General features: G+C 47.6%; 1 protein-coding gene across 6 annotated transcripts in view; it reads left to right on the top strand.

Annotated features, from left to right (window-relative positions):
* Window positions 1-25064, top strand: part of TNS3 (tensin 3) — a 390960-nt gene that overhangs the window by 280747 nt on the left and 85149 nt on the right. For all 6 annotated transcript variants that reach the window (XR_005217079.1, XM_037837214.1, XM_037837219.1 and 3 more), the window contains one exon: window positions 11849-13096. Coding sequence is in view for 5 of the 6 variants with exons in the window: in XM_037837214.1 (XP_037693142.1) it covers window positions 11849-13096 (1248 nt within the window). In the remaining variant the exon portion in view is untranslated. The remainder of the gene's footprint in view (window positions 1-11848; window positions 13097-25064) is intronic.

Consider the following 25064-nt stretch of genomic DNA (forward strand, 5'->3'; position numbering starts at 1 on the left):
TTTGTGGTGCAGTGGTCTGATTCCAAGATTTTTGTCCTATGCAAGGCTGGGATTCCCCTCCTTACACACACACCATAACTGTATGTGGAGCTGGCTGCAACTTGGCACACTCCAAACCCTCGGGAGTGAAAGAAATTTGTCTCTGTCCTCAAAGCCAATCATTCAGACTTCCATTTCTAATTTCTTTTCTTTTTTTTATTTAATTCAATTTTATTGAAATATATTCACATGCCATACAATCATCCAAAGTGTACAATCAGTTCACAGTATCATCATATAGTTGTTCATTCATCACCCCAATCTATTTTTTGAACATTTTCCTTGTACCAGAAAAAGTAAAAATAAGAATAAAATATAAAAGTAAAAAAGAACACCCAAATCATCCCCCCCATCTCACCCTATTTTTCATTTAGTTTTTGTCCCCATTTTTCTACTCAGCCATCCATACACTGGATAAAGGGAGTGCGACCCACAAGGTTTTCACACTCACACTGTCACCCCTTGCAAGCTACATTGTTATACACTCGTCTTCAAGAGTCAAGGCTACTGGGTTGGAGTTTGATAGTTTCAGGTATTTCCTTCTAGCTATTCCAGTGCATTAAAACCTAAAAAGGGTTATCTATATAGTGTGTAAGAATGTCCACCAGAGTGACCTCTTGGCTCCTCTTGAAATCTCTCAGCCACTGAAACCTTATTTCGTTTCATTTCACATCCCTTTTTGGTCAAGAAGATGTTCTCCATCCCACGATGCCGGGTCCAGATTCATCCCCGGGAGTCATATCCTGCATTGCCAGGGAGATTTACATCCCTGGGTGTCAGGTCCCACGTAGTGGGGAGGGCAGTGAGTCCATCTGCCAAGGTGGCTTAGCTAGAGAGAGAGTGAGGGCCACATCTGAGCAACAAAGAGGCACTCAGGGGGAGACTCTTAGGCACAATTATAAGCAGGTTCTAATTTCTTTTCTTTTTATGTGAATTCTTTCGAGGAAGAATAGTGCACGATGAAATCAGTCGCTGCCTTCGTTGCTGCAGCAGTGTTATTTGCAAAGTGGGAGCAGTGATATTGACTCTTTGATAAGAGGGCAGAGTCAATCACTCAGTACCCTTTACCTAGTACCAAATTTAATAGAGCTTCTCACACGAGAAGGACGCCACCATCCATAGTAAAAGAGAACCCTGCTTCTTGAATTGGAGTGGAGTTTTGTCTCGATACCTCATACTTAACACGTGCCTCTGTGGCCGTTCAGTTGATTTGTTAAACGTAAGTATCACCCGTTGCCTCTGTTTGTAGCCTAGTTGTGTTCTCTCCCCCAGCGCGGGCCGATTGTAAGGGTTCCAATTGTGTTTGAAACATCAGAGGCGCCTTGTATTGTTTGTTCTGGCACTTTCTGTTCATTTCAAGAGCAAAAGGCGTGCGGTCACGCTGTGACCAAGACGCAGCCAAAGCCAGCGGAGTGTAACGCTTGCTGAAACCCACCTGAGTTGAATGCGACGAGGCTGAGATGAAAAGGAACTTGTAAACTGATCGTGGAGGTTTGGGGTGTGGAGAGAAACTGCGAAAATGTGCAGTGTGTATTTAATGCTGAAAACTTACTTTCGGCCCCTTTGTGCACAAAAGATTGAAACAGCTCGCAGGAGATGGAGGTTGTGAGACAAAATGTTTTTTTCCAGCTGGATTATTTGGAAGAAAGCAAATGGATGCTGTAACTGAAACAGGTTAGTGCTGGCTCCCCAACTTCAGCTCCGGGGAAGGCTAAGGAGTGAAGGCAGAGAAGTCTGGTTGAATTTCCCTTTAGGAGAATGCTTTTCTCCGCCTCCTCAGAGCCTCACGAGTTCAGATTTCACTAAACCTGATTACACTAAACTCCACCCTGGTGTTTACATTTGCACTGGCCACTGTGGCTGAATCAAAGTCCTGTGCTTATCCGAAGAGACCTTCTACAGTATCTGCAGCAGGCAGGCTGGGTCCCCTCCGTGCCAGGGAGAAGGACTGCCCCCCACCTCCAGGATGCGGTTGAAAGCTTTCTTCAAGGAAGAGGGGGTCTAACAGTCAGAGTTTGCAAGAGTGGCTGGGCTTTTTTTTGGAAGAAGGTAAGCAGGGTGTGTGTGTGTGTGTGTGTGAGTGTGTGTGCATATGGTTTGTGCACATGGTTTCTCTGAGGCTGCAAAGACCTGAAATAGACCCCTGGGTCTCTCTGAGCTTTACCAACTAGCAAGACCTCAAAAGGGGGCTTGATGGTGCTAAACTGTAGAAGAGAGAAAGTGGTAAGTGAAATAGAAGTTTTTAACTGGGCGGGAAGGAATGTGGCTCAGGACTTGTCAAGGTTTGCCTTCAGGGAAGACTATTTGTTTGTAAGTCAGAGGAGTCATACGGGTCACCTTCTTTTGGGGGAGAGTTCAGGATTTTGTGTTTGGGAGCTCTTGGGCAGACTCCGTGGCTGGCAGGCTCAGGGGGTCCTCTGGTTAGGCTGATGTCCACCCCCCCACCCCCTTTTATCTAGCCGACTCGGGTGTGAGTGCATTTAGGAGTTAAGTGCCTGAAAGGGAAATAAGTTATAACATCAGAGGCTGCACAGATAAATGCTTTCATACGACAAGCCCACTTTCAGATGCCTGGGTCCATGAAGGCAAGAATGTCCCAGGGTAACGGCTCGGTCTGCTTTGATTTTTGGTGTGGGTTGTTGGCGAGTGCACTAAACACGCCTGTGGGACATAGTCTGAATTCTAGTGCTCATTTATCACAACATTCCGGAGCCTTCCCTAGGAGTCTGTCAGGGGCACCTGGAACCCAGCCCAGAGCTCATGAAGACTCTCACCTCCCTGAAGTGCAAAGCTTCTGCCGTCCGGGAAGGCAGTTTGCGGCTCTGTTTCTGTGCAGGGTGTTTCTCTTTGGAATGTCCCACTTCTGCTCTTGCCGTTATCTCCCCCGCTCCCGTTCTGTGTTTCTCCAAGAATTTTGCATACTGCCTCATTTTTAGAAAAAAAAATAAACACAGAGCCCCACATTGCCCCAGGTTAGAGATTTTTCACTATCCAGCTTGACAGCCCTTTGCAAGGGGTCCTGGTGTATCCACCTGCCAAGCTATTTTCTTGCCGCTTGTACCTTCCTGCTTTGCAATGCACAGGGTCTTTTTTGTGTCTGGGGCTTGGGAGGGAGGGAGCTTTAAGAAATGGGAGACTGACCCACCAAAAGAAGTTATGTCTTGAAATGGAGCTCACGCCCAGAAATAGAGATTTTCATTAAAAAAAGAAAAGGCTAGAGAACAGATACATTTTAACCAACCTTGTAGTATATCAAAATTACTGTCTCTGATTTTGTAGAATAAAGGCAACATTCTTGAAGGCCCAAGTGTATTCATCATTTTTTAGCTTTTGATTTTCTCCGGAATGAAAAATAATTCAATCCCAACCCTGGGAATCTTGAATTAGCAAAGAGGCTGAATCCTACTGTTAGAAACTAAAAGCAAACCTGACTTGAATGGGGGATTATGAATGCTAAAGTTATAAATGGCCAGATGAAAAAGAGAGGACTTTCTGCGTTTGTGATTTGGTGAGATAACACCTCCCAGCCTTGAAAAGGTGACTTTCCTGGCTCCGGCCTCTTTTTCCTGAGTTGGGAAGGGGCGGGCCATTTGGTGCCTGCTCTCCCCAAGGCCCCTAGGGGAGAGAAGTCCTCCCACCTCCAGCTGTCTCCCTCAAGCTCCAATCTGAAATGAAGATTCTCCATCCTAATTTTCAGCTGCCTCGCTTGGTGATCAACTTTTATACATCTCAGACATTATGAATTAACAGATATCCCTTCAGCTTGCATTGTAACCAGCTCTGAAAATAAAGACCCATTCTAGGGCCAAGCTGATTGAATGGCATCATCTACTCTCAAAAAAAGAGGAAATGTGGAAATCTTCGCTCTGATATTGCAGCGGGTCTATCAGAATGCACTTTGCAAGGCTGAGAGAAACTGCCCTTCCTTTTGGAGAGCCCTGTGGTGTGTGCTGGTGAGATGCCTGGGCCTACGTTGGAAGATCCCAGCTGGAGCCTCTTCCCTGCTGCTGGCTGAATGTCTAACTGGGACACAGTCTTCATTTCCATTATCCCTGCCTACGACAGAAGAGAATTGCATGCACCCTATGGGTTTGTTGTAAACCTCAAATGAGATAATATATATGAACTTCTTGGATGCAGTAGTGGTTCAGCTAATGTATCATTGCTGTTTTTGCCATCAGTGTTATCAGTCAGCCAGGAAACCAAGTCAGAAAGTAAGTATGCTGCGTACACACCATTTTACAGCCAGTAAGAGCTTGAGCTGGGGCTGCATGACCAGAAATCTGTGCCATTTGGGCAAACTGATGCCTGGGGAATTTTGAGGCATGTCAGAGGATGACGTATGGAAGTTTTGCATAAGTTAAAAAATAAATCCCTCATTTACTTTAGACATATTCAAAACAGTTCATCAGTTCCCAAAATATAAGTGGCCTGAGTTAGGTATATGCATTAATTAAACACTTAGTGACACTCTTACTCCCGTGGTCCTGGGCCCCGAGGGTATGTAGATATGAATCATATGTGCATCCTGGGACTTCATCACTGGTGCAAGAAACTACTATTTATTAAGTGCCTGCCACATGCTGGGCCCTTTACATTGACTCCATTCAATTGCAACAGTGATCCCCAGCAGCAGGTATCATTGAATGCCTGTCACCAGATTTCTTCTCTGCAGACAAGATGAGGCACAGAGAGGTTAGGTAATTCGTCTAAGACCACACAGCAGTGGTCTGGCCAGGATTCAAACCCAGATGGATTGTGCTAGAAAGTCTGGAAGGGGAGTGAAGACATGCACATCAAAAGTCAAAAAAAACTTCCTGTCTCAAGGGAGGCACAAAGAGACTGTGACAGTTATTCCAAGGAGAAAAGAGTTCCCACCACCTCATGGAATCTAGAAAAAGGAGAGGTCCTTGAAGAGGGGAAGAAGGGGGAGGAATGGAGGGAGGGGGAGGAGAGAAGGGAAAATGGGGAGGGGCCACATTTGGGTGGGATCCCTTACACTCTGACTCATTTCTGTCGTGGTCTCATGACCATTTTTTTTTTTTAATTGAGGTATAATGTACGTATGGTAAAGTTCACTCTTTTTAGGGTACAGTCCTATGACTTTGACATTCATTCACGAAACGCCCACCACAATTAATTCGGTCCCTCATGCTCCTTTGCAGTTAGCCCTTCCCCCTCCCCAGGGTCTGACTAGCACCACAGATTCAATCTGTTTTCTGACCCTACGGTTTTGCATATTCCAGAAGGTCATATAAGTGGAATCATACAGTAGAGTCATAGCCTTTTGAATCTGGCTTCTCTCAGCCTAGTGATTTCGAGATCCGTGCATATTGTTGCATGTAGAAGATCTTTTTTCTTTTCTTTTTTCTTTTTTTTTTTTTTGAAAGCAAAATCCTTCTTCTCAGACCCAAGTTTGCCCCAACTCTTTTCCTTGGGAAGGTTGTGTTTATAAGAAGCCCCCTACTGGAAGTCATGGCCTCCTGTTAGCTATATTGTCTCTAATTATTGGAACTATTTCATTAGAGTGAATTGGGGGTTCCAGTGAGTCATTAGTGGGGTGAGCTGGAGACCATCAGAGGAACAAGCAGCTTGGCCCGCAGTGATTCAGGGTAGGGGGCTGGGGAGCCTCTCATTTATCGAGGTCTCCTGACCCCAAGGGGGTTGTGGGCCGGGTAAGTGAGGTGGGGCAGGAATCCAGGGGTGCTGGCAAGGAAAACTGCACCTGAAGTCATTAACTGGGAGAGTGGAGGTGCAAAGACTCCAAAGAACACCTGCTTTTTTGGTTTAGGAATTCCAGTGTGAAATTGTGGACATAGCTAACAACTGCCACTAAAATGCAGGTTTCTGTCTTGTATCATGAGCTGTTTTGTTAGTTAGGAGGGAGAACATAAAGTGTATAGGAATAAGTAGTTTCTGAGAAATATGTGTGTTTAACAGTGTGTGTGATTATGTGGATGTGTGAGAGTGTGTATGTGTGTCAATGTGATTGTATGTGTGTGTGCAAATGAGTGTGTGTGTGTGTATGGAGCATGCTTTAGATTTTTTTATTTTCAGAAGTTACTCAAGATTCCTTTCAAGAATTAAAGTGTTAATCTCAAATAAAAGAGGTTGGCCAGTTTGGGGATTACAATGTTTTCAAGGAACAGAAAGCATGGACTTTGGATTTGGGTTTGAATCTCAGAGGCTCTGTTTACTAAGATTTTTTTATCTTAAATATTAGCACAACTTCTCTGAGACCCTGTTTTCTCATCTGTAAAATGGGCTTTTCAATTCCTGCTTCACAGGGTTGCTTTGAGAATTGAGAGCTCCAGAGCATGGCAGTGGGTTTGCTTAAAAATCGACCCAGTATGTAGAATGCGTCTTTGATTCTTAAAAAAGGGTCTCTTTCTTGCAGGGACCCCTGAGAGCAGCCATTCCTGGACGGATTTCCATTCATGCAACCTGCTCTTTCTCCTGTCTCTTTCCACGCATCTGTTTGGCTGTCTTGGAAATGTACCTGCCTCCCTCCATCACACTGCTCCCCAGTGCTAGTGACATTCCTGGAGGGTGGGGGTGCGTTCACCCCCTCTCTATTCCCTGGGCTCTAGCTCTTTCCCCAGCACATTGTGTTAACTGTACCACAGAGAGCAAGTTCTTACACAGGTACTGACTTGCCTGGAGAGGAATTTTCCGATTTTCTTCACTGCAGATTTATGGAGCGGGTAGAGTGAGGGTACTGTTAGCTCTTTTGAAATGCAAATTTACTTTTCAGGTAAACCTGATCACAAAAACAGAACATTCTTAGGGTCCATGCATAGAAAGAAGAAAATTGATTCCAGGTGGCTTATTATTTTTTTGGGGGGGGGGAGGGAATAGAGCCAATGGATAGTTGAATGTATTAACGTATTATAAATCCGTTATGCATCTTCTCCATCATTGAACACCAGTAATTGGAAGGAGGTAAAGTGTGAGGTCCAGCCCTCCCGCAAGCTGTCTGATTTTTAACACATCTATGAGCACAGGTAGGCGTTGGCTCATCTGTGTTCAGCCAGGATGAGAAGGAATGTTTGCATCCTTCTTTTTTTTGGTCTGCCTTATTTTCTTCCACTACTTTTGACATGGTTTTTGAATGCTTCTTTCCCTCCTTGTGAGAATGCCACCTTCCAAAAGTAGGGTGCAGGTGGGCCGGGAATAAGGGGTGGGGTGAGAGAGTCTGCCCTTGCCTTTATTGTCGTTTAATGAAATGAGAATGTCCGCTCTGTGTTTTCTTCCTTTTAGTTCTTTTCCGGATGATAAACTCACTGGTGTGTCATTCGGCATACGTAATCAGAAGCACATTTATGGTTGTCTGATTTTTAACTAGAATCTGGCCACTTTGGAAATTATTGCCAGACAATGTTAGAAGGCCCAGTGAAAGTGCAGCCCTCTGTCCTGCTTGGTTGAGGGTGGGTCAAAATTCTGGAAAATGGAGACAGAATGGATGTTTCATTCTAGGAAGGTTCCAGGTTCTAGTCTTCTGTCTGCAGCCAAAAGGCTCTGTGTGACCTTGGGCAAGTCTTTTCCCTCTCAGAGTTTTGAGATTCTTCTTTTGCAGAATGAAGGTTGATTCAGACTCTCCCAAACTCCCTCTGAGCACTGGGTTCTAAGATAACAAGCTGAAAGGAAAAAGTTAAAATATGTCATTCAAATATTTCTTCTTCATGCAAAGAGCAGATGAAGTGCCTGGATGCCACTTTCCAGAATCTCCTTATCCTTGCTCACGTGCTTGGCTCCACAGCGGGTGGACCCAGCAGGACCCCCTCCACCTGGCCGAGTGTCCCAATCTCTAGAGGGGTCTCCCCCTCCTCTGTCGGTGGGGCTGTGGGGCAGGGGCTCCAGCACCAGCCTCGTGCCCAGGACCCCAGATGGGAGTTTGGTCAGCTGTCTCAGTTCTCTGGTTTGGATCCAGAAAACAATTTTCTGGATCACTTTTCTAAGCCAGAAATTCAATGTTAAGGAGCAACCTGTCATTGGTTAAGTATGGGTGTCCTTTAATTATTGACGAAAGCCTCTGGGGGCCTTCACACAAGGGCGTGGTCCTTTTTTTTTTGGTGGAGAAACTGGCAGTTGACCCCACAAGGCTCCTTCTCCTGAAAAACCCAGCTACATTTCATTTCTAGTACTGGTTTCCCTTCTTGCACCTATTCTGCTATTTTTGAAGTGGGTCTCAAAAAAAAAAAAAAAAAAAAAAAAAAACACGAGCAGAAAGCCTTTAGATGAGGTATCCGTTTTTCACGTAAGATGATTTCGAGGTTCCAAGAGTCTCAGGGGAGAAGGTGGGGTACCCAGCCCTGCCCCTTAGAGCTGTGGGGATGACAGCAGAGGAATGCACCCCCATCCCCCCCACAGAAAGCAGGGGGCTAAAGGGGATCAGAATTATCAGACAGCATGACACCGTTTATTACGCTGTTACTGTATGCCAGCCGCAGTTTCTTCCTCATTTTCGCACCCCCAGTTCCGAGCATAGTGTCCACAAAGGTGATGTTGAAAGATCCTGGGTCCTCTTGCCTTCCGTTTCATTTGATTGGCACGTTGGGCTAATGGTTAGGATAATGGCTTTGGTTTCCTTTGAAATTTTGGGACCCTGAGATGAGGTGACTTCAAGACACATTTCCCTGTTTCCAGTTCTGTTCGGTGGCATTTGATGACCAGCACGGAGTGTGAGTCACAGATGGCCAGTTCCGCTCTCCGGCTCTCCTGGAAGGCCAGGCTGCTCCGTGGGCTGTGCTCCTTGGAGGAGGTTGTTTTGATGCCTGAGAGGGATTGGGGGGACCCTGGGGGCTGGGGGCTGGGGGAGTATTTGTACATTCAGACCCATGTTTGTTTGTGGTTTATGTTTTATTTTTAGTGGTTGGTCAGTTTTCATTTGTATTGCCCATGGAGGCAGCTGAGCTTTCTAAAAGAGCTCCCCAGGTTTTATCATGGGAAAGCAAGCTAGAACATTTCCTTGCTCGGTTTTACGGTGCCCACGTGATGTCTGGGGTGGTCTCTGATGCTGGGGATACCCCAGGAGGCAAAACAGAGTAAAGCCTTGCCTTTGAGCGGCCTCCATTCTCGTGGGGGAGGCAGGCAACCTGTAAATACGGGGGTAAACCTGTGTATGTCAGAAGGTAAGTGCATGTGTGAACAAAATCCCAGCGGGGGAGGGAGGCCCAGGCAGGAGGTGTGGGAGCAACCCGTGGAAAGCATCGAGGCGAGGGGTGAGAGCAGAGGCCCTGGGGCAGGCACGGGCTGCCCTGTCCAGGAAGAGGAGGGAGGGAAGAAATGAAGCCCAGAGAAGACACTGAGCCTTGTCGGCCATAGAAAGAAATGTTGTTAGTAACTACGGCTGCCCTTTATGAGGGGCCAGTGAGCTGGGTACCTACATATATATCCTCTAATTCTCAGAAAAGACAGAGATGGTTATTTCCACGTAGAAATAAGGAACCAGGGGGCCCAAAGAGTCTAAATGTCCTGACCAGGAACATGCACTCTGTTGATGGTAGAATGGGAATTCCACCTTCAGAGCTCCGGGGAAACTTAGGAGTCTCATTTGCCCAACTGGAAAAAGTTCAGATTCTTCCTTTTCGAAAGTAGTAGGCCATGTGAGCACAGGATATGGGGGCAGGCCCCCAGTCCCAGGCCTGGCTTCTTAGCGCCCCCACCCACCAGCCACCCCCGACTTCGATGCCAACTTGCTCTCACACAGGACCAGACATGGGTCTTCAGATGTGTGCCCTCCTGGCTCTCCGAGCAGGACACAGATCTGGGCTCAGCCCCACCTCCGCCAGGCAGCAGCTGCCCTTCTCTTGGACAGGTTATTCATTCTCTTTGAGCCTCAGTTCTTTACCTATAAAACAGGAATAACAAGATCTCATTTCCTAGGTAGGTTATACTGTGAAAATGAGAGAAAGTGTGATCATGTGTTCATCCTATAGTTGTCTCAATAAATGACATCTATCACTGCTGCTACCTTAAATTAGCCCCACGGCCAAGTCCAAACTAGGACCTTTCATTTATAAGTTCATGCCTCAGTTGCCCTGTTTGCAGACGTGTCATTTTGCTCACCAGCCCCTTTCTAGACCTTCCTGTGTGTTGGGCCCCATTGAGGGGCCATAGCCAGGTCCCCATCCTCTCCCACAGCAGCCCCTCTTTGGCCTGTCCTTGGGCACAGTTGTAGCAAGAAGGAAGCCCAGCGACGCGCTTGCTGTCAGCTCAGCACCTCAGGCTGCGCAGGGTTTTGTCCTGACATGCTGCCCAAGTGAGTTTAGAGAGCCCAGAAGCACAGACCTGTGGTTAGGCCCTCAGCCCGGCAGCCCAAGCTAGGAACAGCAGGTCCCCGGAACATTCCAGACCAGGCTCAATTGCTGCAGGAACGCGTGTGACTCACGCCTCTCGACCGGGTGACCAGAAGGCATGGATTCCCCTTGTTATGATATGTCTACAATTGCACAGTCAAGAAAATAGAAAAGCTGGAGGAGGATGGAATGGGGGTGGTTAGCAACAAGCTCTGGTGCACGCTCTTTGGCTTGTCTCTCGGCAGCTCGGGGCGTAGCCTTCAGGAGGCCCTTGACTTCAGGTGTGTGGTGAGGGTGAGGTATGGTGGCCAGTCAGCAGTTTGTGGCCTGGGGAGTTGCTGAACTTGACAGTTGGGGCTGTAATTACTGATGGTTGCGGAGTGTGCAGCTGTTCCTACCCACACTTGGGGCCTCATTTTTGTTTTTCTGACATTCCAGATTTCTTGAGATCAGAGCATCATAATCTGCCCCCTGGTATTCTTTCTTTGGTCCTGCCATACAAGTGTCAGGAGCCAATTGGCCCCTGGATGGGGAGGCCAAGGACCATTCCTAACTTTCTCTTGTTATTTAGTTATATATTTAGATTTTAGCAAGTTTCTGAATGTTGGGAGGATGGCAGGTTTGCCAGTCAGGTATTCTGTTTAATAAGACTTTGTTAACTGGCACATAGAGATGCTCAATAAATGTTAATGAGTGTATTATTCAGGATTCTCCAGAGGAACAGAACCAACAGGAGATAAAGATAGATAGCAACACAAACTGGAAATTCCCATGAAGGTGAAATTGTATTCCCCAGGAGAAGCTGGTTGGCTGAAGAAGAGGCAGAAATTCTTTCTGACCTCTGATACCTGTAGTTCTCACTTTAAGGCCTCTAACTGATTGGATGAGGAGATTGCCATCCTTGCTGAAGACAGTCTCCTCTGTTGATTGTAGATGCAATCAACTGTAGATGCAATCATCTGACTAATGATGTAGATCCGTCTACAAAATCTACCCTTTCTGTATCAATCAGGCCAGTGTTTGACCAAACACCCAGACACCATAACCTAGCCAAGTTGACACATGAAACTAACCGTCACAGTAAGGCAAAGATAGGGATGCAAGCTCTCCTTTGTCGTATCAGCGAAGGGTCGAGTGTTGGGGATTTATGAGCTGAGCTATACTTAACATTCAAAATAAAGATGAAATTGATGGTAAGCCATCAAAAAAAAAAAAGAAGTGTGAAGAATTCCATAGGGATGTGAAATGACAGTCTTCTTTGCAGAGATACGGGTGGAAATGAATCTGGCTTCCGAGAGGTTTGATTATTTGAATTCCTTTGGTCATTCAGCATTCACTTTGCTGGGACATTATGTAAAATCTTGGGATCTTAAGGGAGTATCTGTCCCTGTTCGTTATACATTATGGTATGAGTTTATTTATTTGTCTGACAACTGTCCCTGCTCACTCCAATGGCGTTTGAAGCTGGCTTTCATGCTTGACTGAGGCGCTCTCCCGTTTTCTCCCCGCAGTGCTGCACACGCAGGGCCCGGTGGACGGCAGCCTCTACGCCAAGGTGCGGAAGAAGAGCGCCTCGGATTCCGGCGTCCCGGGCGGTCCCCAGGCCGTCCTGACCACCAGCAGCCCCCACCACAGCGACCACACCCTGTCGGTCAGCAGCGACTCGGGCCACTCCACCACCTCCGCCAGGACCGACAGGACCGAGGAGCGGCTGCCCCCTGGGGCCAGGCGGGGCCTGAGCCCCCAGGAGAAGGCCGAACTGGATCAGCTCCTCAGCGGCTTTGGCCTCGAGGACTCCAGGGTGTCCCTCAAGGATATGACGGATGCTCCCGGCAAGTACAGCGGGACCCGCCACATCGTGCCGGCCCAGGTCCACGTGAACGGGGACGCCAAGCTGAAAGACCGCGAGACGGACATCCTGGACGACGAGATGCCCCACCACGACCTGCACAGCACCGACAGCCTGGGGACCCTGTCCTCCTCGGAGGGGCCCGCGGCCCACCTGGGCGCCTTCCAGGGCCATCAGAGCAGCCAGAACTCCCTCCTGTCTGACGGTTTCGGCAGCAACGTTGGTGAGGACCAGCACAGCACCCTGGCCCCCGACCTGGGCATGGGCACCGATCCCCTTTATGAGCGGTCTTTCGGAAACCGTGAGCCCAAGCCGGCCCCGGCTCTGCTGCGGAAGCCGCCGGTGTCCGCCGAGACGCAGACCTACGGGCAGAGCGGCTGTCTCACGCAGACCTGGGTGCGCCAACAGCAGATGGTGGCAGCTCATCAGTACAGTTTCGCGCCGGATGGTGAGGCCAAGCTGACCGGCTGTGGCTCGCCGGAAAGCACCAGACTTGTTGCGGCACAGCCCCGTGTCCCCGTCACCCCCACCCGAGGGGCCAGCAGCAGAGTGGCCGTCCAGCGGGGCATAGGCGGGGGGCCAGATGCCCCAGCCCCCCAGCAGCCCCCTCCCAGCCAAGACTTCAAGCCCAGATTTCCAGACACAAAGGTCATGAACGGTGTTGACCTGGAGCCAAATGCCACTCTCTCCCCGGGCTCCCCAACCCTGGATATTGACCAGTCCATCGAGCAGCTCAACAGGCTGATCTTGGAGCTAGACCCAACCTTCGAGCCCATCCCAACACACATGAACCTTCTGGGTGGACAGGCCAACGGCTCTGCGTCCCCGGACAGGCTGGGTGGTGGGCTCCGGGGCAGCAGCCGGCTGAAGGACACAGGGGACACCGCCACCAGGGTTCCCGGGAGGCAAGGTGAGCTGATGTTTGCAAAATGCTGCTGCTCGGCAATTCTGAACTTAGCTTTTGATCAGTTGACCATGGAGAGGCATTTATGCTCTCGTGAATTTTGACACAGGAGGTCATGGGCTCTGTGACCTCTTGATAGCAGATTTGGTGGGTGGCAGAGAGAAGGAATGGGCTGCACAGAAACCTGCCCATGACGTCTAGGGCAGGGAAGGAATTGGGCACAGCCCAGAGGAAGGGGTTGATCATTCATTCATTTTACAAATACAGCCTCATTAGTCACAGAGTCTGTATTTGCACATTTGCTGCCTCTCTACAATTTATTTGTAACAGCAGAATAAGTGTTTGCATCTCTCCCGCGGTCATTTGTGGAAATGCACAGGGCGGCCAAAAATATGAGGTGCTCAGCGCATACTTCCCAGCTGAGGTTGAACAAGGCGATGCTCTGCTTTCTTGTTTCAGCTCTCAGATTGTAAACAGAAACAGATTCTTTTCATGGTCTATGTAGTGCCATATGTTTTTGCTTTTTTGTGCTTTTTGTTGGCAATTTTTTTCACTATTTAAATGGCCCCCAAACATAGTGCCGAAGTGCTGTCCAGTCTTCCCAACTGCAAGAAGTGCCGTATGGAGAAAATGTGTGTTAGATCAGCTCTGTTCAGGCATGGGTTATAGTGCTCTTGGTCACGAGTTTAGTGTTTTAAAAATCAACGCTATATTAAACAGGGTGTATTTAAACAGAAACACAGGAAAATAAGGTTATATATTGACGAGTTGACAAAATTGTTGTGATCAGAGTCCATGGGTGCTTAAACCTGTATTTCCTCTAGGAGCAGTGGTTCAGCACTTGTGAATTCAGTATTTGTGTTGACTCTACAGAACATAATACCATGAATTACGAGAAGGAATGGCACTTATTAGCATCTATCAGCCATAGTGCAGGAGTGCTTACGAGCGGAGCTCAGTAGCCAGACTGTTTGAGTGTGTATTCTTCCATTGCCCCTTGCATGCCCTGCAATTTGGGCCCTGCAATTTTCCAAGTCCCAGTTTCCACATCTGCAGAATGGGCTGAATAATGAAACCTTTCTCGCTGTGAGAATTAAACAGGTTAATAAAGGGAGGATAGTTGTGCATGTATTTGTTCTGTAGGCCAGGGCTGAGCTCTGGATTGGCATGTGTTCAGTGTTTCTGAGGAAAGGGGTGCTTGGAGATTTGGTGATGAAGATGGCATTGGGGACCCCGAGAGCCGCCTTGTGGGGGCAGAGGAATAACGAGGCAGTTAAAGTTGTCTGGAGAGAGTTTTCTGGAATATCTGGAGAGAGGTAGCAGCTTGTGAGCAGAGCCCCGAGGCAGGAGCTAACGAGGCGGGCTCAGGCAATGAGACGATCTCGGTGCGGCCACAGGGGAGAGAGTGGGCATGTGGGCTGGCAAAAGGGGGACAGAGAGAGAGGGCAGAGAGGAGGCGGCCTTCAGCGGAATGCAGAAGGCTTGGTGAGAAGCAGGTTCTGGAGTTTGGGGGCTGAGAACTGGGACGGGGATCCAGAGCCCCCCACCCCCCAGGCCAGGCACCATGGTCCGGGAACAAAGTGCCATGCTCTGGATGCTTTAAAACTTCAGAAATGCCTTGTCTCACAGTTCTGGGGACAGGCATCTGAAATGAAGGTGTCGGGGGGGCTGTGCTTCCTTCAGGGTCCACAGAGAAGTCTCTGCCGTGCTTCTCGCGGAGTGCCAGCAACCGTGGCGTTCTCCCCTCCGTCTCTCACCAATTTTTTCTGTTTTTAAGGACACCGATCATCTTGGATTAAGGCCCACCCTGATTCAGTTTGGCCTCATCTTAATTAATAACACAAATAGGGTCCTGTTCACGAGGCCAGGGTTTAGAACTGGATCATACGTTTTTGGGGGGCATATTCCATCCTTAAGAGCTGGGGTTGGTGTGGGGACCAGGGCAGGGCCTTCCTAGCCTCTGTGAGTGGGTCCCCCGTGAGGCCTGGGGACAGCCGAGGGATGACAGTAGTGGACGGGCAGTGACTGCAGGGGGTTACAGCCACGTCTGAGAGCTCCCTAAGCCAGCAACCTCAGTGGCATGTGACAAGTGCCCGGATACGTTCATTATGAAATGCTCTCCATGTTGACGGGGGTTTAAAGAGGGGAGGTCCCTGGAGAGTGGCCGTGGCTGGCTGGGGCCTCAGGGATGGCTCGGTGTGTAGGGAGAGGTGTGATGGGTTGGAGAGGGGGGTGTTTCTGGCAGGGACTGCAGGGAGGATGTGTGGTCTCAGGAAGCTGCCACAGGGAGGTGAACTCGGGGAGACTGGGGCTGGGCTGGGGCAAGCTACACTTAGGGACTGCTGGGGGCTCAGAGAAGGGGAAAGAGTGGTCAGTGTGCATTGTTGAGAGCCAGCGTGGCTCGCAGACATTGACCAGGGTCCCAGGTTCTGCCTTCTCATAAGAGTCTCTCCCCAGGGACCCGAGGGCATGGTGCCCCATGATGCTGGAACGTTCCGCCAGTCCTGGGGTGTTGGCGTGTGCCTTGGGGTAATCAGGGGTCTCCTGAAAAGGAGGCCTGCCTCATTGAGTAAAATACTAAAAGCTTTAATGCAAGAAAGGAACACTTACTGCTTCCTTCTTCTTTCCCCTATTTCTTTTTTTGGTGTTCCTAAATGAGATGATAAAATATAAGTGGGAAAATACATTATCATGGTGTGGCAGTAACACTGATGAGAAGAGAGTGATATTTTTGCCGAGCATTGTTCTCAAGGCTTTAGAAGCAGTGGCTCATGAGGGATCTTGTCCTGCAGGGACTGTTAGACCCCCTGGGCTGGCCATTGAGTCCACTGAAGCATCAGGAGGTTGATGAGCTGTCCAAGGTAGTGGTAGTTGGAGCCTTGCAGTGTAGACACAGAGCCCGTTCCCTCTTCAGAGTCACACAGGCTCGGATTGCAGCCCTGGAGCAGGGTCTGGCACATTGGATGCACCGCGGGCTGGGGAGGGTACGCCAGCTTTGCAGACGGTTAGTCCTTGCCACCAGGCTGAGCCATGTGAGTGACATTGGCAGGTGCATTCTGTCACCCTGGTGAATCTCCGTTTGCTCTGTGTGGTTTACAGGGAAGCCCTTATCCCAGTGCCTGTCTCAGGGAAGGTGTTCCGGAAGTGTTTGTTTGCATGTACCTCTCCTATACAGAGACCCTAAATGAACACATTGCGGGCAACCAGCTTGCCTGAGTGAGTTGGACCCTTTGTGTCATTTCCTGGGAGAAAGAAGGAATAGGAAAGTCTCCTAGAGTAGTTTACCAAACTCTATGATCCCACAGTATGACACCATCAATAATCAATCAGTGTAGCAGATGCTCAGTGGTAGGTCCAGCTCGAAGAATTTAGAGGTGTTAATTCATTTCAGCAAATACATTTATGAAATTTGGAGCAAAAAAATGATGGTTTCGGTGGGAATGGCACCATCCCCATTTTCTTGGGACGTGACTTGCCTCACCAAACCAATCTGAAAGGTATTACCTGGAAACATTAAAATCAGAAGTCTGTTTTCCTGGATTAAAATCTGTTTCTGAGATTTGGAAAAGGTCGGGGGCTTCTGAGTATACTCAAACATGAGATTTGTATATAGGGAAAATGACCTCAAAGCCCAAGTTAACATATAATGGCCTCTTTAATGAATTTTTTATTTGATTGAATTCAATACTTAGTGATTCTTTGTTTTTGTTATGACAAAATGTTGTAAACCTGGAGTTTTTTTTTAAAGCAGCTTCATATGCTCAACCCTCAAGTGGCTGCCTTTAAATCACTTGATAACAGTAATTGAAATTTCTATTTGTCTATAATCGAGATGAAAATTGGTGCAAAAAAGGAAGGGGGGACTAAGATGGGAAAAAAAGGGTAACAGTTTTGGATCCTCTTTAATTCCTTTTATAACAATAAATTACATTTTTTAAAATTAAAGAGCTTTAATACTTCAACAATAGTCTAGTAAAATTCAGTGCACATTTGGTTATTAATCGTGTAAATTTAATTAAAATATCTGTTAACCCATTCATTTTTGAGAGGAATCTTGGGCCACTTGGCAAGTTCTTTTTTCATACCTTTTGAACTGTAGCAATGTCAGGAGGTTAGATATAAACAAACTGGATGCTGATCGTCAGAGACCCTTGTAAACGTTGGAACTTAGTAGGAAGCCCATTAAAATGAGCAGCTCTACCTAAGCAGTGATTAAGTAAGGTTACAGGGATAGCTCACCAATGACCAGAATGTCTTCAACCTTGGGTTCCTCATCCAGGATGTGTGTCATCTTTTAGAAAAGCTTCACACAGGGAAATGTGACAGAGAACCACACTCCTTTTAATGTAAACAAGCTTGGAAAGTGGGCATTCAATCTCAGAACAACCTGCATAGGGTATTTGGGATCCCACTCCAGTACATCTTGTGTTGATGGAAGTCCCATCAAAAGAGTGCATAAGTCTGCAGCCAAAAGCTGTTTTAATTGAGCAAGGAATGGTATAGCTGGGTAGGTATAGGGAATTTTGGAACCCATTGGATTTCAAAATTTAAACTTAGTGCTTGTTTATTTCTCTGGAGTGGAAGAGGCTAGACCAGCTACCAACAGAAAAAAGAACCAGATGGCACAGAAAGCCTGAAAGCATTGTAGCTAGCCATCTGGTTACAAGCCACTGGAACATCTTCAGAAGTTTAGGCAATGGGTGAAAACCTGTGCTTTGAAGATGTCCCAGCTCCACCAGCCCACATCCATCCACCTTGGTTGGGGGAAGCAGGGACAGCAAGCTGAGCCCTTCCATGTGTGTTGGAGGAAGGGCTGGGCACATTTGAAAGGCTTGCCCAGGGAACAGCCAGCACCCCACGCAGATACATTGCTCGTTTCTGCAGCCATGGCAGGGCCATGAGGGCTCAGCCGAATGGACAGCGTGCCAGGGCTGGCCAGAGACCACCTGAGTTTCACTCACAAACAGGAAAGCCGTGGCTAGGGAGTTTCAGGGGTGCTCTGCCTTCTCCCCTAGTCCATTGTTACTGTCTTGCCTCCTGTCTCGCCCACTGACTCTGACTGCTGCACAGATGTATTCATTCTGGCTGTAGAGGAAGATTTGGCATGGAGCCTTCAGCAACCTGAAGTGGGTTAGTAAGGTTATTCATTTTTTGCAGATCATGTCTGGAATATGAGAAAGACAGCCAGTTCCCTGCATACTTAGGGAGTTGGGAATGGTGTTAGCTGGTGGTTCTTCTGGGGAGATGCCAGGTGTCCTGCTCAACTTGGCATCACACACAGCTCTGCAGTGCCTCTAGCTCTGCAGTGTACCCACCCCTGCTGTGTGCCCCCAGCTCTGCAGTGCACCCAGCTTTTGTGGTGACCCCACCTCTACAGTGGACCCAGCTCTGCAGTGGACCCAGCTTTTGCAGTGATCCCAGCTCTTGTGGTGACCCCAGCTCTGTGGTGACCCAGCCCTGCAGGCAGCAGCCCACCCACCGCGGGTCTTAGTATTTCTGAGACAAAAAAAAGGCACAAAGGCCAAGACTTCCCAAGCCATTCTTCTTCGTACTAGCAAGAACTAATAACAGTGATGAAGAGGATGATGATGGTAAGAGTTGCCTTTGGCAGCTCGAGCACCCCCCTCTCACCCTCGTACCCGCAGTGCCTTGAATGTAGAGCCACATCCCCTGGTGTTGCCATCGCCCACCAAACCAACTCTCTGGCTAGCCTGAAAAACCCCTGGAGGGGAGCACCCATTGCATCTTCTTCCTCATTTCCCCAGCACATCCGCCTGCAGGGTGAGAGCTGGATAAATGCTTGTGAATGAAGACAGGGCTGTGTGGGGCCGTGGGGCGGCACAGTGGGACGGCCTGGCCCTGTCTAGTGGCTGTGCAGGTCATGGTGACAGAGCAAGGCCTCTGCCTCACAGCCTCGAGTGCTTCTGTCCCGGTGAGGTGCAAGAACGTTCTCAGAAAGTCTGTGTCCTGTGCCAAAGCTTCGAGTGACCGAGGCCCTGGGCCCTCCCAGTGCAGACCAGTGCACAGCCAAGCCCCCTTTTAAAATGGGGCCATGGTGGGAATCAGGTTCAGGGCCCCTGCTGCCTCGGGGTTCCCTCTCCCCTGGTCCCGTCTCTCTCTGGCTGCACCTCAGCGACGAGCAAGTCCTGGTGCTGCTAAGGTCCTGGTGTTCGCCTGCTCTCCAGCTCTCCTGGGTGGGCAGCCTTTGGGTGGGTGGTGTCCTAGTTGGTTGCAAAACCAAGTACTGGAAACAGGATCACTTCAAACACCAGAAATGTATTGGCTCATGGTTCTGGAGGCCAGCAGTTGGGGGGCGACTGGGCCGTGCCCCCTCCGAGGTCTGTAGAGAAGAACCTGATGCGTGCCTCGCTCCTGGCTTCAGGCAGTGGCTGCCGGTCCTTGGTGTCCCTTGGTTTGGGGCAGCGTATCTTCCTCTCAGCCTCCATCTTCACCTGGTGGTGTGCTCTCTGCTCTCTCTGTCTGTTGTCTTGGATTGAAGGTCCAACCTACTATACAGTAAAACCTCGTCTTAACTTGCCTAATTTCATCTGTAACGACCCTGTTTCAGATAAGGTCACATTTGGGGGTGCTGGGAGTTAGAACTTTACAATATTTTGGGGGGGACAGAATTCAACCCATAGTGAATATCTTGCATCACTTGCTTTCATTCCACTGACCTAAGAATAGCTGAGGATCTCAGGAATGGCTTCCCCTGTGAAATGTAAGATCCACACCCGTCTCTGCTTTCTATACCTTGAGAGCGCCTCAAAACATTTCATTCCTCATTTATCAGCCCCAAAGCCATGATTCTGCACACATGGCAGGTGCCTTGGTCCACTTTCAGGCGATGCTTTTTTAGATCCCCTTTAGGAGGTGGAGGGAGTTCTCTTCTACTCCTGATTTGTTGAGGGTTTTTTGCTTGAAAGGATGTTGAATTTCGTAAAATGCCTTTTCTGCGTTTATCATGTGATTTTTTTTTTTTTGTTCTATTCATATGATGTTTTACATTAATTTTATTTTCAGATGTTAAGTCAACCTTAAATTCCCTGGGATAAATCCCCCTTAGTCATGGTATATAATTCATTTTGGCTGTGCTTGATTTGGTTTGCTAATGTTTTGTTGTGGATTTTTGTTGACTGTATTCATAAGAGATATTGGGCTGTAGTTCCATTTTCTTGTGATTTACGTGGTTTTGGTATCAGACTTATACTGGCCTCATAGAGTGAATTGAGAAGTGGTCCCTCTTCTGTTTTTTTTTAGAAGAGTTTGTGAAGAATTTTTAATTCTTTGAATGTTTGGTAGGATTCAGTGATGAAATCCGTCAGGGTCTGGACTTTTCTTTATGGGTAGTTTTTTGATTACTGATTCAGGCTCTTCACTTGTCTATTCGGATTGTGTATTTCTTCTTGAGTTAGTTTTGGTGTTTGTCTTTCTAGGAACTTGTGCATTTCATCTATGTTACCTAATATGTTGGCATGCAATTGTTCATAGATTCCTTTAGAATACTGGTGGCCCCTCTCTGGGACTTGTTATTTGCTTATTTGTTTAGTGACTGGCTGGATTGTTTTCGGGAATTCTATTCCCCACCCCCAGGGCTGACTCTGACATTGCTCCTTAGGAAGGCACAGCTTTGGCTTTGCACGTGGTCACCCTGGGACGACACTGTTACTGATAGGGCTCTCTTCCACTCCTTCCTGATCACACCCAGCTGTTAAACACCACTGATTGCTGTGTGATCACTTTATTGTTTACAACAGTGCTTTGGGGCATAAATTCCCTATAAACTAATCAAATTGTCCCTCCTTAGGTGGAAGACTTTCTGAGGTCAGTGTTTGATATTTGCTCTGACCCCATCCCAGCTCCTCCCAACTCTCATTTTCTGGTTCTCTCATGCTAATGAGCCAACCTACAGTCTAGGTTGTATCTTCATTGGAACCACCACTTTCCTCCCCACAATTCCGTTCCCCACAACCTCCACCGTTTTTGAGAGCCCTCTTAAGTTTAAACTTCTCCAAGATCTGTTGAAAATGAAGTCAGTTCCTTTGGGAAGAGGTTAGGAGCTACCTGTTTTGTGTCCTGCTGCTTCTCCCCCTACCTCTCCAAGCCAGTAAGAATCTCTGAGCAGGGGGCAGTGGCAGGCTTCTCTCCAAGTGTCACCCCCACTCCAGGAGCTGAGTGCTCAGTGGTGGCGGTAGCAGCAGCCTGTGGTCCTCTTGGCTTGCTTCCCCTAGTGTGGAACCACCAGCCTCATGAGCCAGTGGAGGGGTGATCAGGACCTCAGAATTCTCAGCACACCGTGCCCAAGGTAGAGCATGAGTGGGAGTTGGGTGGAAGAAGGGAGCTCCTGCCTCTCAACCAGACTCGCCCAGGCAGCCGGGAGCTGGGGCCAGAGGGAGCCCCATGTTCTTGCCTGCAGCGATCTGAGTGGAGTTTCCACTTTGGCTGAGCAGAAAGGGATGGGAAGAAGGGACCTATCTTGCTTGGTTGAAATATCACCGACCCTTGCCTTTCTTACCCAACTTTCATAGATTTTATCACATAGGTGCTGTTTTGTTTGCTGTTTGCCTGTAGGACTATTTCCAGGAGCTTTATTGCTTATTGTTTTTTTGTTTCGTTTTGTTTGTTTGTTTTTTAAATTACTTTCACCAGTTTCACTGGGGAACAGGTCAGCAGAGCTCCTCATGCTGTCATGCTGGAAAATCATTTCTTCATTGATTGATTTTGTATGTGTGTATTTGCTTTCCTGGGTGTGTCTCTAGTCATGTATTCTTACATGTATGCTGGTTATTATCGTTGGCCAATGAGTGAGGAGTGGGCTTGTGTCGTTGCCAGAATTTGTAATGATTGGACTTCTTGCTTTCTTTCAGGGACTGTGTTCCTCTCTGTTATTTCGATTTCACTTACAGGGTATTTTATGTCCCTGGGTCATTTTAAATTCAGGTTTCGGTTAAAGCAAATTAAGGCTGTCTGGCTGGGGCTATTAAAACAAGAACTTATTTATGGGGTGGATAGGTGGGAATTTCGGAGAAAGGAGAAATGGAAACTTTGGCAACATAGTTTGGGAGGGAGTTGATTTGGCTGTGGTGGGAAGGGGGTATGAAAAATGGGTCAGGGGTCGCATTTTTAAAAGAAAATTTATGTAACACCCTAACACTAATGTTAATGGAGAAATAAAAGGAAAGTAATTTATATTAAACTAATGTGTATTTCAAGGTGAAAACCCTCAGGCAGGCCCAACCTCGAAAACAGTAACCACCCCCTCGTGTGTGTGTGTGTGTGTGTGTGTGTGTGTGTGTGGTAAAATACACATGGCATAAAACTTACTTGTTTTAATCAATTAAAAGTGTCCAATTCAGTGGCATTCAATATATTCACAATGTTTTGTAACCCTCACCACTACTGTGTTCTATAACTTTCTCATTCCCCAAACAGAGACACTGTACACATTGGCAGTCACTCCCTGTTCCCCCTTCCCCGAGCCCCTGAAAACCGCTGATCTGCTTTCCGTCTGTATGAATTTGCCTATTCTGGATATTTCATGGAAATGAAATCAAACAATACCTGGCTTTTGTGTCTGAGTTCTTTCGCCAAGCATGATGTTTGCAAGGTTCATCCAAGTTGTAGCATGAATCTGAACTTCATTCCTTTTTATGGCCCAATAACATTCCATCATGTGAACCTACCACGATTTGCTTATTCATTTGTCAGTTGATGGACACTTGGGTTGTCTCCACCTTTTGGCGATTGTGAATAATGCTGCGATGAACATTGGTGTACGAGTTATTTGTTTGATCACTGCTTTCAATTCTTTGGGGCATATACCTAGGCATGGAATTGCTGGGTCGTATGATAATTCTACGTGGAACTTGTTGAGGAAACACCCTTTAGATTCTTTGCATTTCCACCTTGGAAACCCCCAGCCTCCAATGTGGCAAGCAACTAATGTCTCTGGAAGCTCTGGCTGTAGGTAGATTGGAAGCAGGCTGATCTCCTAATGGACAAACGTCTTGGGAAGAAGGCCTCCTTTGCTCGGTGAGGATTGCTAATTTATCCACTCCAAGGGTATACGGTGACTGAAAGCGGTGACCTTTTTTATTATTTTTATTTTCATTGTGCCCCATGTCCACTGCTCCAGGCTTACCTTGGACCTCATGCATGGATGCCCAAGCAGGGACCAGTCTGGAGAACTGGAGAAACACATGCTGGCTCTCACAGCTTCTGTCCAGAAGGAGTTCATGTCATTTCTCTTTTCCATCCATTGGCCAAAGCTGGCGGGAAGCAAATCCCACCATGTACCCTGGAGGGAAATGTGTGGGGTCGGCAATGATGACCGTCCTAGCGCAAGGCATATAAACTGTTGAAGAGGAGGCCGGTACAATCAAATAATTCAAAAACAAACAAGGCAATAAAAAAGAAAAATTAAAATAAGCAAAAACCGAATTAAAGCCCGGGTGATAAAATTCTCCTGATACCTATCTCAAGAGCAGGAGGAAGGCCTGAGGCAGTTTGTGCTATGGCCCTTGAGCTCCTGTGCAGTTTTTACATCTGCGCTGTGAGTTACAGTTTATGTGCAGTAGTTTTAACAGGGGCATTGCTAAAATTTCTAATATTGGAAGGATTCCCTCCTAGTGTGTCCCTTTTTTAACCATGTCTTTTGAGAAGAGATTCTATCCTCCAACCAGACACTTGGAAGTTTCCCAGTGGAAAGAACTTTCGATTTTGCAACCCGAAAACTGGGGTTGCCTTCTTCTGCCTGCTGCCGTAACTTTGCCAGGGCCTGACTCTTCCCTTCAGCAATTGTAAGACGCTGGTGTCAGTGGATTTCAAAGAGGTGCAGCGCTGAGACAGTGTCACGGTGTGCTTAAAGTTGTTCTTGGCTGTCTTTTATAGTGTGTAAACTCAAATACTCAGGCTGGTGATTTCTCACAGTGGATGTTGTAGAGAACCGCATGTCACCTTCAAGAGGGTGATCTGTACGTCAGAGGGATGGGTGAATAGATCCCTATTTTAGTTTAGGTGGGAAAAAAAAATGCTCCTTAAAACCATTTCTGGGGACATTTATGCTAAGAAGGGTGCTGGGCTTTCCGTTGTCGTTTCTTTTTTTAGGCTTGCTTTTTAGAAGATGCACGTGCTTATTTTAATGAACCAAAATCAGGAGGCCTCAAACAAACCATGAAGCAGTCTTTGGAGATTATTTGCTTTTGCTCCTAGGAATGCATGGGAGTTTCCAGAACCCACTGTGCATGCCTGTGAGACCCAGGGCTTCAACTCCTATGGTGTAAAGATAAGCAGATAGCTTAAGGGCGATTTACCTTCCAGTGGCCCAGATAAAAAAAATGAAGACCTTGTTTTAAAATAGGATATCATTAGGTCCATCTAATCTTTAGACCAGGAGTACACAGTCTTGGTTGCACTTTTGAAATTACCCTGGAGCCCGTTTTGAAATCACGAATACAGGAGCCCGTTTGCCACCTCCCAGAAGTTCTCATTTAATTGGTCTGGGCTGTGGTCTGGGCATTGGAATTATTTTTTTGTTTTGTTTTGTTTTGTTTTGTTTGTTAAAGTTCTCCATGCAATTCCACTGTGAACCCCAGGGGTGAGAACTGCTGAGGTCCTCAAGCCTGGCTGCACGTTGAAACACTGGGGAGTTTTAAAAAAATGCCTGCAACTGGGTCTCAGCCCCAGAGGTTCTGATTTCACCCAGAAGGGGTGAGGCCTGAGCGCCTGGGTTTGTAACGTGATGGGTTGCATTGTAAGCTCTTCCTTCCCTCCCCTTGTCCCTGCCTCCAGCAGAGGTTCAGGACACCGTGCATCTGGCCAAGTACTTGCAGAACAGAGAGCTCCCGACAGTCACACCTGTCTGGAGCAAGTCTGTACCCACAGCAGATTTCAAAGAAAATAGAATGAAAGTGCTTTCTGAGTTATCCATTAGGATATTTTGCTTCATACTCCCTATTTCTTTATGCCACTAGAA

The sequence above is a fragment of the Choloepus didactylus genome, chromosome 5, assembly GCF_015220235.1.
Source record: "Choloepus didactylus isolate mChoDid1 chromosome 5, mChoDid1.pri, whole genome shotgun sequence".
Taxonomy (NCBI): Eukaryota; Metazoa; Chordata; class Mammalia; order Pilosa; family Megalonychidae; genus Choloepus; species Choloepus didactylus.